Source organism: Heliangelus exortis, chromosome 2, assembly GCF_036169615.1.
Source record: "Heliangelus exortis chromosome 2, bHelExo1.hap1, whole genome shotgun sequence".
NCBI lineage: Eukaryota > Metazoa > Chordata > Aves > Apodiformes > Trochilidae > Heliangelus > Heliangelus exortis.
In genome coordinates this window covers 56,928,101-56,943,853 of record NC_092423.1, presented here as the reverse complement: position 1 = coordinate 56,943,853, position 15,753 = coordinate 56,928,101, and the positions used below count along the sequence as shown (strand labels likewise).

General features: G+C 35.8%; 1 protein-coding gene across 3 annotated transcripts in view; it reads left to right on the top strand.

The window, feature by feature from the left end:
- The window catches only part of SLC9A3 (solute carrier family 9 member A3), a 51,695-nt gene that overhangs the window by 27,798 nt on the left and 8,144 nt on the right, over window positions 1–15,753 (top strand). For all 3 annotated transcript variants that reach the window (XM_071736239.1, XM_071736241.1, XM_071736240.1), the window contains 9 exons: window positions 1,104–1,182; window positions 1,992–2,169; window positions 3,068–3,288; window positions 5,317–5,519; window positions 6,302–6,391; window positions 8,221–8,291; window positions 11,344–11,473; window positions 14,606–14,721; window positions 15,342–15,471. In XM_071736239.1, the coding sequence (XP_071592340.1) occupies window positions 1,104–1,182; window positions 1,992–2,169; window positions 3,068–3,288; window positions 5,317–5,519; window positions 6,302–6,391; window positions 8,221–8,291; window positions 11,344–11,473; window positions 14,606–14,721; window positions 15,342–15,471 (1,218 nt within the window). The remainder of the gene's footprint in view (window positions 1–1,103; window positions 1,183–1,991; window positions 2,170–3,067; window positions 3,289–5,316; window positions 5,520–6,301; window positions 6,392–8,220; window positions 8,292–11,343; window positions 11,474–14,605; window positions 14,722–15,341; window positions 15,472–15,753) is intronic.

Genomic DNA, 15,753 nt, shown 5'->3' with positions numbered 1-15,753 from the left:
CTGGCAGCAGCCTAATTATTCACATAATTTTGAAAATGCCATTTGGGTCTTCCAGAGAATCCTAATTGCCTTTAGATATCAGTCTCACTAGTATTTTGGGGGAAACAGGTATAAAAAAAACCCTTGATGAACTCCGGTATTGACATTGTTGGCTTTCAGAAGGAAAGGAGTTTTTGCTACTGTGAAATTAACATAAACACTCATTCTACAACTAAAATAAAGTTTGATTGTTGAATAAAATCCAGGAAAGAAGAGTAAGCATGATCAACAGTCAGAAAGCAAAGCCTATGAGACAGTTTGAAACAACTGGAGTTCCCTACCTTGAAATAGGTCATTCCTCCAGGAATGACTGGAGGGCAGAACAAAGTGGATTATGTAGCATTCTTTAATTGTAAATATGTAAAAGACTATTATTACAGAACAAAAAATGTTGTGACTGATGCAAATATAAGAATTAACAAGCTTAGCTGCAACAAGGAAAGCTAGAAAGCCATAGTAAAGTTCTCCTCCATCACTGGAGGAAATCGGAATAGATTAGACTCACATGTGTCAAGAATGATGCTCATACCAACACCTCCTAAGGCAGAACTATGGGTATGATGAATTCTTTACTTTCAGCACAATCACTGCTAGTTAATTTTTAAATTTTTTTAAAAAGCTTTAGAACAATTATTACAGTTTATTCTGGTTAATGTTGAATTTATTTCACATATGTTCAGCCTATTACAATCCGGTATTTTATTATTAACATCTTATTAAATTATTAACTATATTATTGATCTTATACAGGCAATTAAATAAATCTGTCAAATACCTGGATTTTAGTTTGAGAGGTGCTTTAGGGAACACACCTAGATGCAACCATACATCTCATAGACAGACCTCACATTGAAATAAGAAATGGAAAGTAAAATGATTTCTTGTTACACTGCATTTTTTTCCACTTTGAAAAATTAAAAAATCAGCAAAAACTTCTGCCTCCACACAGAATTTCCCTCAGTCATACATGATTTCAGAATTCATAATGTTGGGGCTCATAATGAGATTATTTTAGTAGGCTTAATTCAGAAACAAACATTAAGTTAATCTGCTTTCCTTTTCAGGTGCTGTACAATGTGTTTGAATCTTTTGTTACAATAGGTCCAGAGAATGTGACGGGGATTGAATGTGTCAAAGGCATAGGTGTGTAAAATTGAATTCTGTATCACCTCACTGATAACTGATGTTTATATGCAGACTTTTAAACAAAATATTATTATTATTATTATTCTATCTGTAACTATTTTTCATATTCTTATATATTTCATATCCCCGAACTCCTGTGATATAGACTTAAGAAAATAAGTGAATGTTCCTGAATATTTGGGAAACTTAATCAGATTTATTTTCTTCTGAGGAGACTGAACAGATGTGGAGTTCAGTGTTAAGACCACAAAACTTCACAGCTGTACATGCTTACTTTGTATTTTATAACAGTTTCAGCCTATGTTCTCTGCATTCCAATAGTCTGCATATGGGCATTCTCACTCCTTATCACTGATTGCTATCCAATCAGTGCCAGTGACTGGCACATACATTTGCTATCAAGAAATGTTATTTACCTAAAAATTTAGTCATTATTTCCCATTCCAAGCATGAGATGATACTATGTTATCTCACGAATCAATGTTTTAACAGTGAATTTGGCATATTCTATAGTATGATTTTGGAAAAGCATTTGTTTACAGAACACGGGAAAAGAAACTGTTCAAATAAATGTAATGAGTTTTGAATAAACCTAAAATGGTGAGGCTTAACAGGAAGTAAACTTGTTTAATCTACAGAATGCTGCATTCATACACCAAGTGCTCAAATGTGATTCATGCTGTTTCATTTTAGAAATAATTCTTAACATGTCCTCCAAAATTTTCTCTGATTTTCTTGTGATATAATAGAAGGGTTCAAACCATTAGATTACCACCGTTCAAGCTCATTTTGGTTTTGTTTTTCAGTGTCATTCTTTGTGGTGAGCCTGGGTGGGACACTGGTTGGCATTTTCTTTGCGTTCCTACTCTCCCTGGTCAGTCGTTTCACCAAGCATGTGAGAATCATTGAACCCGGATTTGTGTTTATCATTTCCTACCTGTCCTACCTCACAGCAGAGATGCTTTCTCTTTCAGCTATCCTTGCGTAAGTTCCTTTTTCTTACTGTCTGTGAATGGGCTGAGAATGGAAAATGTTTTTTAAAAACATTGAAAAGAAAGGCCTCAACAGTGTAGCACAGCTATATGACACTCATGTAGCTTATGCTGAATATTGCTATATTCACAGTACGGTAGATTATCATTTGCAAACACCATCATCCAGCCTTGAAAAGGAATTCAAGTTTTCCAGTATCTGCTGTGTAACAAGAACTTCCCTTGAAAAATAGATGACTCTTTCCTCTTTGTGATTAATAATACTTCGATAACTAACAGCTGTCTAGTTGTATTGACTTTCCCTATAATTTGTAATAAATCGAATATTTTTCTAAATCATTATGTCAGCATCCCTTATTTGCTACTCTCACTGTCTTGACTAGCCTGTTGAGGTCTGCCTAAGTCTTGACTTTTTTGGCTTGAGTACCTCTGCTCCATTGAATACCACTGTATCCACTGATTCCTGACATACCTTTCTTCTCACTTTTGCTTGTCGTGTTTGTAGATGTTACAGTGAGTATATTCAAGATCTGAAATTCTTCCTGCAAACATACTGTTAGTTTTAACATTATGTGTAAGGTAAACAAGACCCAAAGTTTTGCATGTAAAGCAGTATGATAATCTGTAGAGAACTAAAATTTGTTACAATCTAATGAACTGCTGTCTTCAGACCTCTTGTGGTCACCTCAGAATGAATGGTTGAGATATGCTTTTAACCTAGATTAGGCTCCACAAAGGCTCCAGGGCACTATTTTTCTTAGGAACTAATGGTGGGGTTTTATCATTAGGTGACAGACAGATGAAAATAATATTAAATGCTACAATAAATATTTTCTGAATAATTGTGGGTGGGGGTTTTGGGGTTTTTTTGTTTTTTTTTTTTTCCCCAGGATAACTTTCTGTGGCATCTGCTGTCAGAAATATGTCAAGGCTAACATATCTGAACAATCTTCCACAACTGTAAGATATACAATGAAAATGATGGCCAGTGGGGCAGAAACTATTATCTTCATGTTCCTGGGAATTTCAGCTGTAAATCCAGAAATCTGGACTTGGAATACAGCATTTATTCTATTGACTCTGCTTTTCATCTCAGTATACAGAGTTATTGGTAAGGGGATAAGATTCTTCCTGTCCTTGTATTATTGATGCAATCACATATTCTTTTAAGGGAAAAAACCCAAAACCAACAACAAAAAAGCAAACAAACAAAAAAACACACACACCTAACAAAACAAAAACTAAAAACCCAACCAAAAAATCAACTTCCCCCAACAATACATAAAAACAAACAAAAAATTATTTGAAATTATAGACTTGTTCTTTTTAAAATATTCCATTTTATATCATTAAATTTGAGGTTGGTTTTGGGTCATGAAGGTAGATCTCTACAGTAAGCTTCATCATATGTTGAAAGTATAGTAGAATTTAACTTCTGATGACACACGACTAACCCAGTGGTTAACATGAATTACCCAGTGGCTAAACTTTACTGACCCAGCAAAAAGTATTCACAAAATCTCCCTGTGAAATGGACTTTGCTCTCTAACTTGCAGTCTAACAAAATATGTGGGTCCTGTCAGCTAACTCTTCCCTTCATCTGCTTTAATTTGGTAATAAAGAGATTGTCTTAAGCTAATCTAATGGTTGACTTCAGGTCTGAGACACACAGTGATTTAAGACCATACGTAATTATACCACTGGTTCTTTGTCTTAAGAAATAATTCTCAGAGATGGTGAAAAATTGTGTAAATAGGACTGTGGTAGGTAGGGATTACTTACTGTCAATTTACTGAGATTATTTAAATTTTCAAACATTTCAAAACACTAATGACAACTAGTCCAACTATGTGGCTCTACTTCACTGTTTTGTGAAATAGCATAGGCACTAAAATGACAGAAAAAGCATAGAGGGCAAGTACTTCTAGATATTAACACACATAGTGATTTGGTGTATGAACTTATGTCTGAGAATACATAAACAGGTTTATTTGCCTGTTCATCTTGAATTAGACTAAAATAAAAGGTACCACATATAGGTGTTTTCCTAGACCATGTTCTTATTCTGTCTAGATATTCCTGGGCTAAATGAGGGGCCTAACCTATGTCTTTTCTAAATAGTCTGTATCCATCCTTCACTTAGCCACCTCTCAGTAACTGTTGATGTTTGTTAGATATTTTAAAAAATTTTCAGTATCTTGACTTTGTCACTTTTTCTTTTCCTGGATTGACTAGTTAACTCTTTTAACTTAGTAGTTAACCTGTAACAGGTGTGATCAATAATTAAAAAGTAAATATTCAGCAATAACAATACTCATCCACTAAAGTAATTGAGCTTAGACACATAGATTAGTGAAGACATGATGATATTGGGCCTTAGGTAACTGCAGCTCTCATACCCTTGGAGGAGTCAGATTGGTGGCATGAATTAATTTTCAAAGTCCCCTCCATCAGAGGCCTCAATGACTTACGAGACACTCTTCACTTAGCAAAAACCCAAAGTTCTCTAAAAAAAGAGAAATATCTCTTTACACTGGCAAACCAGTCCTCGCCTGCTGCAGTGGGACATGCAGCTGTTTTACTTTTGTATGGTGGGAGCTCTGGGATCTGATTTCTAGAGCTTAACTTCTCCTTCAGCAAGCATCAGCTCACCTGCAGGCCTAAAAACAGTGTTAAGATTACTAAAAAACTCTGCATAAGGCAACAACACAAATGTCATACTTTGTGATTCGTAAAGAGTATCAGGCTTTTAAAATCAACACTGTTTTAACCCATTTGTCTTTCTGTTAAAAGCCCCTGTGCATATCACTGAATACGGTGCTAGAAATTCTATTCTTTCCCAACTGTGAATTTCAAAGGTCAGCACACAGCCGAATTTCACCTGGAGTGCTTATGCCACAGGGCAGCATGCTTAAAAGAGATGCTGGCTCACAGAAGAAGCCTTATCTAATTCCCGTGGCTAAACAGAAAGGGTAAGGTACAAAGCTGGCCTGCCTGCCTTTGCAGGATAGCAAAACAGAAGTAGATGTAGAGAATTTGTTCTGCAAGCAGAGAGCTGGTACTGTTTCTGTTACACACAGCTGGGATACTGACATTTTGTAAGGGTATTTCTTGACATTCTGGCATTTGTGTTTTGTAGGTGTAGTTTTACAGACATGGATTCTTAACCACTACAGAATGGTCCAGTTGGAGATAATAGACCAGGTGGTGATGTCATATGGTGGGCTACGTGGAGCAGTTGCTTTTGCTCTTGTTGTACTTCTGGATGGGCACAAAGTGAAAGAGAAAAACCTGTTTGTCAGCACAACTATCATTGTGGTGTTTTTTACAGTTATTTTCCAGGTAATTCAACTTTTTAAGCAAGGAGAAGGAGTCCCTCAGAAGTATCAAATGCTTAAAGCAGTTCTCAGCTGAAGTTCTGAAATGAAAGCATAATTGAATTTGTAATTTTAGTAACAGAGATCCTATTTTATGTTTTCATATGGCACCACAAGGGACAAAACACAATTTCCTCTGTGCTAAAAAAATGTTCAGTCTTAGCTACTTGGTATTAATAGTGCCTAAGTTAATACATTATTAAATATCCTTTATCTCATGTGAATAACTATAGGGAACAGTCCTTTTTATGGGCAAATACAGTCATTAAACTGATCTACCCGAGCTTCAGTCCTTTTTTAAAGTATAACAGAAAACAGTGGGACAAGAAAGTATTTAGCATCCAAACAAAATAGCATTTTCTGGATGAAGAAGACATTATTAAAATGTTGGTATATACCAGCTTGGAATTTTTTGTCCTATTTACTATAGAAAGTTTAACTGTGGTTACAAACTCTTGATATGTGCAGAAAATACCACATTCAGTATTATAGGAAAGATTTTAACCCTTCCACTACCATATTTTTCTTACAGAAGATTTTTTTTTCCACTGGTTGGTGTCTTTTCAAACCTTTTCAACAGAAGCTGAGAGTACTGCATTATTTTGTCTTCTAAGGGGGACAGAAATCAACTGAGGAAGTATGAGAACCACCAAAAACATACAAAAATGTTCTATTTCTCTTTAAGTATGAGCCGGTGGAAAATTCAAGACCATTCTTAAGTATTTATCATCATGTTTCAATCCTTAGGGACTGACTATCAAGCCTTTGGTACAGTGGCTGAAAGTGAAGAAAACTGAACACAGAGAGCCAAAACTGAATGAGAAACTTCATGGCAGGGTAAGATATTTTTAAACTATGGTATCTTTTGCGTTTTTACAGAGTGACCTAAGAGAAAACAAAATATTAGAGAACCAAATTTTAAGTGTAAAATCCTTCAAATCTTCAAGTCCTCAGAATTTCAAAAATTATCTGTAGGCTGTAATTTGTCTTCAATTGTCCCTTCACTCCTGTGAAGGGATACTCAGCTGAAGGTTCTCATCTTTCACTTCAGAATTCAATGGTGCTGACAGTGCTGGGGAAATATCATGGCTGGAATAAGCTTCTCTGATTTGATCTAAAGTGATGTTTGATTTTTTTTGCTAAGGCAAGGCATATGGAAGGAAGCTTATGTTTGCTTCTTAAATATTGTTTATTTAAGGAAAAGATAAGAAAGCAGTCTTTGTGTTTTGCATATTACATAGAGAGGCAGCCTGCTGTAATCTTCTGCCAAGTGCAAATGTTAATCATATACTGAAACTCCAGATTAATGGCAGTTGTTTTAGTTCAGTGTCAATGCTGCATGCACCTCTATTTCTCTAACCTTTTGAAACATTTTAAAAAACGATCTCTTCCAATTACCTTTCACACATTATAAAGTTTTTATTCAGTAAAAGAAAGCATATATTTTCAGTACAAATACAGGTTAAAGGACAGAGGACTATAAGACATCTCCCATGGCATTCTTTAATTCTGTTAAAGTCTATTTTCATGTTTAAGGTTACCTGAAATTCACAAACAACTTAGTGGTGGAAAGGGTTTGTTTCTGAGGAATTCTTTTACAGACAACTGAACAAAAATATTATGCTTTTGTTATTCAGCATTTAAAATTTCCATTTCCATTCAAATATTTTACTATTTGAAAATCAGGCGTCTTCCTCCAGGTGAAGAAATACAGTCTGTCTGCATTTATGGGACACAACTTCACATGCCAGTTAGTAGTGCAGGTCAAGCAATAATGTTAATCCTAACACTTTGTAAATCTCTATGTACTAATTGACCATTTCCTAGAATATTCAAACAGATACTGTCTCAGGAGGCATAGTATTCCTAGAACTGTATAAATACCCGACTTAAGAGAAAGGGAGCACTCTGTTCCCAGGGAATAGGAAGAAGGCAACTAATTTATAATATAATTTTCTCCATTTCCATTAGATATCTCCTGAGGCAGTAACTAATATCATATTCAGGAATAATCCGTATCACCCATGTCCTTCTAAACATAGCATACTGTATATTCTGCACTGATAACTCCATTATTCAGACTGAATTGTTAACAACCAGATACAGAAAAAAGCCATAATCTATCTGTAGCTGCCTTGGTTTGTATCAAGAGTTACAAACCTCACGGATTCCATCAACCATCTAATATACCAACTATAGGATTTTGCCATATGTAGCAAAAGAATGGTGCCTACTTTTACTCTTAGGGAAGTAAAGATTCCTGAAAAGTCTAAACAGAAACACTAGGAAAATTTTTCAACTGATTTAATTGTTGACATTGATAATGGCTGATGTATTTATTTCATAGGGTAGATCTGGAGATGGTAAAATGAGTTGATAAAATGAGTCTTAAAATTTGATGCTAAGATGGGGGCTTAAGCACCTTCTTGCTGAGATCCGTGTAATTCAAGAATAGTTAGTGAACATGCAAAGAAATAGTTAGAAAGTCAAGACCTTTGAAGAAAAATCACATAGTAGTTCATGTTTCTGTAAATGGGAAAAATTCTGCTTAGCAGCAATAAAATTATTCCTCCTGGTCACCTGGTCTAACCTGATACAAATTGAGTTACTTTCTAATTATGCCTTTTACTTATGCAAAGATACTAATTCCACTTCCACTTTTTTAGGCTTTTGATCACATTCTTTCTGCTATAGAAGACATTTCTGGGCAAATAGGGCATAATTATCTGAGAGACAAGTAAGTAGTAACTGAGTTGGAATGTTGAAATACTGCTAGGAAGTCTTATCTGTAAATTATGACTTTTTAAGCCTGGGAGCTTAGAGACAGCAAACATGTCAATTGTAGTTGAAAAGGTTATATGTAAAAGTTCAACAAGGCCAAGTTCAAGGTCTTGAACAATGGGGCAGGGCAATCCGAAGAATAAATACAGGGTGGGTGGAGAATGCATTGATAGCAGGCCTGAGGAGAAGGGCTTGAGAGTGGTGGTTGATGCAAAGCTCAGCATGAGCCAGCAGTGTGCACTTGCAGGCCAGAAAGCCAACACGAATCTGGGCTGCATCAAAAGAAGCATGGCCAGCAGGTCCGGGGAGATCCCTGTGCTCTGCTCTCATGCAGAACCCCCCTGGGGCACTGCATCCAGTAAGAAGGACATGGAGCTGTCACTGTGAGTCCAGAGGAGTGCCAAAAAAATGATCAGAGGGCTGGAGCACCTCCCTTATGGAAGCAGGATGAGAGACTTAGAGCTGTCCAGCTTAGAGAAGAGAAGGCTCCAGGGAGACCTTATAGCAGCCTTCCAGTACATGAAGGGGGTCTACAGGAAAGCTGGAGAAAGGGCATCTAGTGAGAGGACAAGTGGTTTCAAACTGAAAGATGGTAGATTTAGATTAGCTATTAGGAAGAAATTTTTTACAATTTTTATGGATGCCCCCTCTCCCTGGGAGTGTTCGAGGCCAAGTTGGGTGGTGCTGTGAGAAGCCTGGTCCAGTGGAAGGTGTCCCATGGCAGGTGGGCACTGGAACTAGGTGATCTTTAAGTTCCCTTCCAATCCAAAACAATCTATGATTTTATTGTTCTATAAACTGAAAATACTGGTAATATAGCAAATATGAAAATAAAGGGTTTTTTTTTTCCCTAAAACTAGAATAATTTCTTTTTCATCCACAGTTCAGATTAGGCCTTTGGAAGGCCTAATTAGGCCTTTCAGTTCACGTACAGAAATCAGCTTCTCTTAAGATCTGACAACTGATTTAACTTAAAACATTAATGTTGTTCCTTCTCTGTAACATTCCATCTCACTAACGTTATTTATGTGCAGAGACACACACACAAAAAATCAGTATGACTGTACTTGTTGCTTATGCTATTTCTACAAACTTCACGAACAACACATCTGATAGTGATGGCAAATTGTGATACAGATAATGTAAGCCAATTAGTTGAAATCAACAATGAACATTATGGCTCATTTCCATCCCTCTCTGTTGATTAATCTTGACAGAAGTAAAATTACACTGATGAAAAATACAGACAGCATTTTATGTACACATGAAGGATTGCCATTGTGATTGCCATTGTGATCAGCAGACTTACATAATCTAGATGAATAAATGTGAAAAAAAAGGCCATTAAATCTGGACATCTTTCAGAGTGTTATTTAAGATTAGACGGTTTTCTCTCCCTGGAGTTAGGTTATTTCATAGCTGTAGTCACAGATCTGACCCACTAACATCCTGTTAACTCAACAGATCAATTCCAACCCCAAAGTCATGTGGTTATGTTAGTTTTCTGCAGGGTACTCCCCTAAATCTTGCTGAGAAGTTTAGCTTTAGCATTATGCTTTTATAACTATACAAGCTGGAGCCAGACTGTATCTGAGCTCAAGCAGAATTGCTCACCTGTCTGTACTCAGTTATAGAGACAGACTCCTTAACTTCCTTTTGCTCTTTGTTCATTTATGCAGTGAAGAATTTTCCTGAGGCATTCCAAATAAAGCACCCCCTTTCTTTTGTCAAATTTTTTATCTTTCTTTTTTGGGAATAAATTTGTGCAGGCTATATACAGGGCAATACATCACCACTTCTGAAATATTGTCTTGAAGTAGTAGCTAAACATTTTGAAAGTGGCAGATTAGAGTTTGATATCATAAATCATAGAGTGGCTTGGGTTGGAAAGGAACGTTAAGGTCACCTAGTCCAACTCCCCTGCAGTGAGCAGGGACACCTTGAAATCCATCAGGTTGCTCAGAGCTCCATAAAAGATGACCATGAATGTGTCCAGGAATGAGGCTTCTACTGCCTCTCTTGGCAACCTGTTACAGTGTTTTACAACTGTAATTGTAAAAAATTTATTCTTTAGATCTAGTTGAAATCTACCTTCTAAGCAAGTAATCTCCCTGAAGGAGAAAGCTTAGTGTAGATTCATGGCTCTGTGTGGTTTAATGAGAATGAGACCACCTTGAGTCTGCTCAGTATGTGCATGAACATGCTGTTTCCTTAAAAAAATAGCAGCCTCTAGCATTCTTCACTGCTGTGCTTAGGTACTGCAGACTGAATTAGAGACCACTTCTCAAATGTTTTGTATAGAGACAAGGAATAATCATCAGTTCTCTAAACAATGTTTACCAGCAAAAAGATTTAAACAGTCTGAGTAAAAAGTCATAAGCTCAAAATAGCCATTGGGCAAAATGGATAGAATCACTTTGAATAGTAGCATCCAAAGGTCCTCCTGCCCTTTAGAGAAAATCTTGAGGAAGGTAGATTAAATTAAAGCAGCCTTCATCTTCTGGAGCCCAAATATGAAATGGCAAACATCCTATTAACAAACAAGCTTGGAAATACATATAATTTCTAACCCTCAGTGTACATCAATGGTATGAATAAGGCTCTCTGTAAGTGCTTTTGGAAGGACGCTGTTGTTGTGAACTGATTTTCTAGGCTGGCTGTCCTACCATACAGCTAGAGGAAAGAAGGCTTCATTCCAAAGGAGGAAAGAAGATTAAACATGAAGCTATAAATAAATAAAGATATTAAATAAAACAGTGCATAATCAGAATTGGGAAAATAAGTTATCATGAGCTCCTAGAGTATAAAATGTCCTAGTGACTCTGAAATGGAATATTGTAATCACGGCACTCTTGCCATTGCAGTAGTGTTTGGTAAGTGAACCTATTAAATGCTTTGTGATGTCTTTTTCTTTAGTTACTTAAGTGCTAATTAAAAGCCTCAAAACTAAAAATGCTGTGAAACTAAAATTGCTTGTTGTCATTAACACAGTTTGTTTAAATTATCAGGTGGTCCAATTTTGACAGGAAATTCCTCAGTAAAGTGCTGATGAGAAGGTCTGCTCAAAAATCAAGAGACCAGATCCTTAATGTTTTCCATGAACTCAACTTGAAGGATGCAATCAGCTATGTAGCTGAGGTACTTATGAACAGTTCTTCACATATTATATCTTCATTTGGGGTTTTGTTTTTGTTTCTTAGTTTTGTGTTTTTTTTAACTTTAAAGTTGATCCATTGGAGGAGATATCTAAAAGGAAGCTACTTTCTAAACGTCCACTCTGCTTTATTTTTCTAAATGTGTTTTGAGTCTCAATATCACCTGTTTAAGCAGCTGTAGTTCTTGTTATTTATACCCGATCCCCAAGTCTGAGCATATTGCACTTATGCCAGTGTACTTTTCTTTTGGATTTTATTAAATAATTTTATTTCTACATTCATCACATTTAAAAATACTATAATTCCACAGGGATAAGGAAACTGCTGTCTTTATAAATGTGTTCAACAGACTCTGACTCCTGCAGAATAGTGAATCTTTATGATAACAGATCCAGTTTTTAAAATTTCACTTCCAAATGGTGTGGTTATAAATTTAGAGCAGTGGGCTGCAATAATCTCATTCTGCCAGATGACAGTAATACAAAAAACCTGGGAAGGGTAACTTTGATTCAATGGAATCATAGCACCCAGACTTCAAAATTAGAGTTAAAGTGATATACGACAGATGTCAAACACAATCACAGAATTGTGACATTAGAGAAACTAAAGATTTGCAACAGGAGAAAATTTTAAAGTTACAGCATGGAAAAAAGTTACTGGCCTTCTGCAGGAATAACATTCCCAGACTGGAGCAATGTTAACAGACTGGGTAAGAGTTCCTAATCTTCTTTAGGATAAAACAAGTCAACTTAGTTTGAATCACCACAAATGTGCATTATTCATACAGTGTAGAGGGAAGTGTAAATGGAATTTTTTAGAGTCATGTTTGAAGCGATAATCTATCTATGCCTGTAATCTCCAGATGAACTCATTTTCACAGCTAGGTGATATAACGGTTTATTTAATTTTTAAAAAAAGAAAAAAGAAAAAATTAACACTATTACTATAATTGATACTACTACTACTGATCTCTTTTCTTTCATTGAAATTGAGGTACAACCAGGCAGATATCTTCCAGTGGAACATGGAATTTCAAAGATCAAATTCAGAAAATATGAAAAAATTCATAAATTATGTTTGGGTGAAACGCGGATAGTGGTTAACAAGATAAACAAATACTTGCTTTGAGATTTGGTAAATTACCCACTCAGTTCTCAGAGCATTTAATCTCAAGAACTAATTTTCTTTCTCATGTGTCACACCTCAGAGGAAGAATGTTAGATGATGATTTTGATGTTGATGAACATGAGACTCATGTTCATAATCTCTGCTGAATCTGTTCAGTAGATTCATTGCAGTATTTTCTCTCTTTACCAGATAAAAGTGATGCAGATTTAGCCCCAGACTCTTTACTCAGTAGTAATGTCAGACTGAGATTTTCAGGATAGTTCACTTTTTCATTATCCCTCACTACAGTTCATAACACAAGGAACTTGACTTCGGTTGCCTTTGTCCAAATACTATTTTTTGTATATTGTGTCTTGCAGGGAAATTCTATTGGCAAATGTGTACTGATCTGTTAATAATAGACAAAGAAATGAAAAATTCTTTTGGCTCTACAAAAGATTTGCAACATGGCGTCTTCCGGTGGAAATTAGTTATGTTGATATGCCTGATTAGTCATGAGTTCTGAATCCCAAAGTCAGTCCCATGTTAATATTTCCTTCAATGATAAACTAACAATTTTTCCTTGACTTCTGAATTATAACTTTGGAATAGAGATCTGTGAATTACAAGAATACATTGAAAATTAAGTTACTTCTTCCAGAAGGAGAAAAGATATGCCTCCCTCAGCTACTCTCCTTTTTTCAAGAAACTCAGGAATTTAGAACTTTTTTATAAAATTTTCTTTTTTCAGCTCTGCTGTTATGATGCATCTGTACAATAAACAACAGTTTGAGATAGCTCAGTCTGAACCAATATAAATTATTTACAGTTGTGAGAGAAGAACCTAAGACAGGCAAATGGAAGATAACCCAGAGCAATTGATTAGAAGCAACTTAAAATAGAGATCATAATTTCTTCTGGCTAAAAATTCCTCCACTGATTATATGGTATGATGTATGTTTGAAATATTAAATTTTATTTTAAAAGAAAGTCAGATGCGCTTGGGAAAACAGAAAGATAAGTTTACTTTTTTGTTTCCCTGAAGTTTTCTGCCTACAGAGGCCGGAGTGTACTTATTAATGCTACTGGTCTGATCCAACACATACTACTGTAACATGTATGGAGGCTACTGCAATGAAAGGAAACATTTGTTTGATTTGCTTTATGAATATAAAAATGTAAAGAGAACACAGTACAGTTAAAGTTGAAGAAATGCAGATAAAATATCTTTCAATATTCTACAAGGGAGAGTGTGTGTGTGTGTATTCTTTATTCTAGCTTAAAATGTTGACCTGCTATGAGATTTCTCTCTGCTGTGATTCAAAACCATAAATGCATTCAACTCACATAACCACAACGTAACTCGACAGCTACCTCACCAAAAGTCTAAGCAAGCAGCAGGGAAAACTTTGAAGACAGTTTCTGAGCTTCTCCAGCAATTCACTTCCATGACGCAAGTTTTAGAACTGAATGCAAATCACATCTCTTCAGTATCTCTTCATGTCAGAACCTCTTTCAAATAGCTTTGTAGATTTCTACCACCACTTAACAATTATTTAGAGAAAACTTAGTTTTATATCTTTAAAAATGGAACTGTTAGTGCAGTGATGTGTGAAGTTATTGAATTCTGCATAGATACTCCTATGTGCTTGGTTTGCAATGTGGTACAAAGTAAAGGTCTAACCCTGGAATGGTCTGTGTAGAAAAAGAATTAGTCTGTAAAAGCGCAAGGCTATAATTTGCAAACAGATTGAAAACTAACTATCAACATGTCCTCTAAAGCAGTTTACAGAAGTGGAGTAGTTTTTTCATTGGGATGTCAGTTACAGTTAAAAAACCAAAAACATAAAAACAAAAACCAGTTTGTATTTATTACTTTAATACAACCTCCCCTCTGCTTCTTGTGCCATTTCCATACAGCAGCCTCACAAATTATCTGCGTTTTCTGATACACATTTTTTCCCAGGTGTTTGCAGTTGTTATATATCTTGTTTCTTTTTGTGGCCAGGGAGAACGTAGAGGTTCCTTGGCATTTATACGTTCTCCAAGTACAGACAACATAGTAAATGTGGATTTCAGCAGCCCACACCCAAGTACTATGGAAACCTCTGTCTCTTATTTACTGTAAGTAATGTAGACTGATTGTGTTGGAGGTGTTTTTGCGAGGTTTTTTTTATGTTGTATGTGAAGAAATGGAAACAGTGTTTGAAAAATTGCAAATTAATGATATGCTTCATTCTCTAATTTTTTTAACTTCAGTTAATCATTTCTCCAACATAAATCAGATAAACATACAGTTATATTGTTGTGTTTTACACAAGGAACGTTTTTTGCAGTAAAGGCTGATAAGATGAAGCAGATGTCTGCAATAGAGTTGTTTCAGTTGCCTTTTGTTCACCAACTGCTATAGACAGGGCAAGATGTCATTTCTCTCTCTGTTCCAGAAAAAGTCAGGAGAGAGGCAAGAAAAAAATCATTCCTTTCTTCACTCTTTCATGATTCTTTCACAGATCATGTATTATATAAATGGAGAAATCAATGCTACACCTACCTGAAAGACAAAATCTTTTTACATTTCCCATTAGGTATTTGCTCACTTATATTTATTGAACTGATTTTTACCTCTCCTTGTTTTTTTTTAGTCATCTACCAGTTTTCCCTTGTTCCCCATTTTCCAGTTTTTTGCTTCTAATTTCTACTTTTCTACTGATCATATACTGTTTGTATATTGTATTCTTCTGCAGGAGAGAAAAAGCTGGACCAGTTTGCCTAGACATGCAAGCTTTAGAGCAGAGGAGGAAAAGCATCCGGGACACAGAAGACACAGTTGCTCATCACACCTTACAACAGTACCTGTATAAACCCAGGCAGGAGGTGAGAGCAGAAGGCTAGCATTGGACTGTTTTCTTGTCTAAAACTATGAGACATTAGGAACCAAAAATTGGGAGAAAAATTCAAAAGGAAAGAAGCAATATGCAAAATCTGCACTCTTGAGGAAGATAGGCTCTTGCTATATTATTTCTGATTTGTGAACAGTCCTCTTTAGCAGAACTAGTGCCTTAGATTTCACTGGGGCCAGTGGGATCCAGAACTGGGTACCACAGAGGTTCTGATTAAATCAGGATTAAATGGAGTGTATCAGCTGAAGTAATTGAG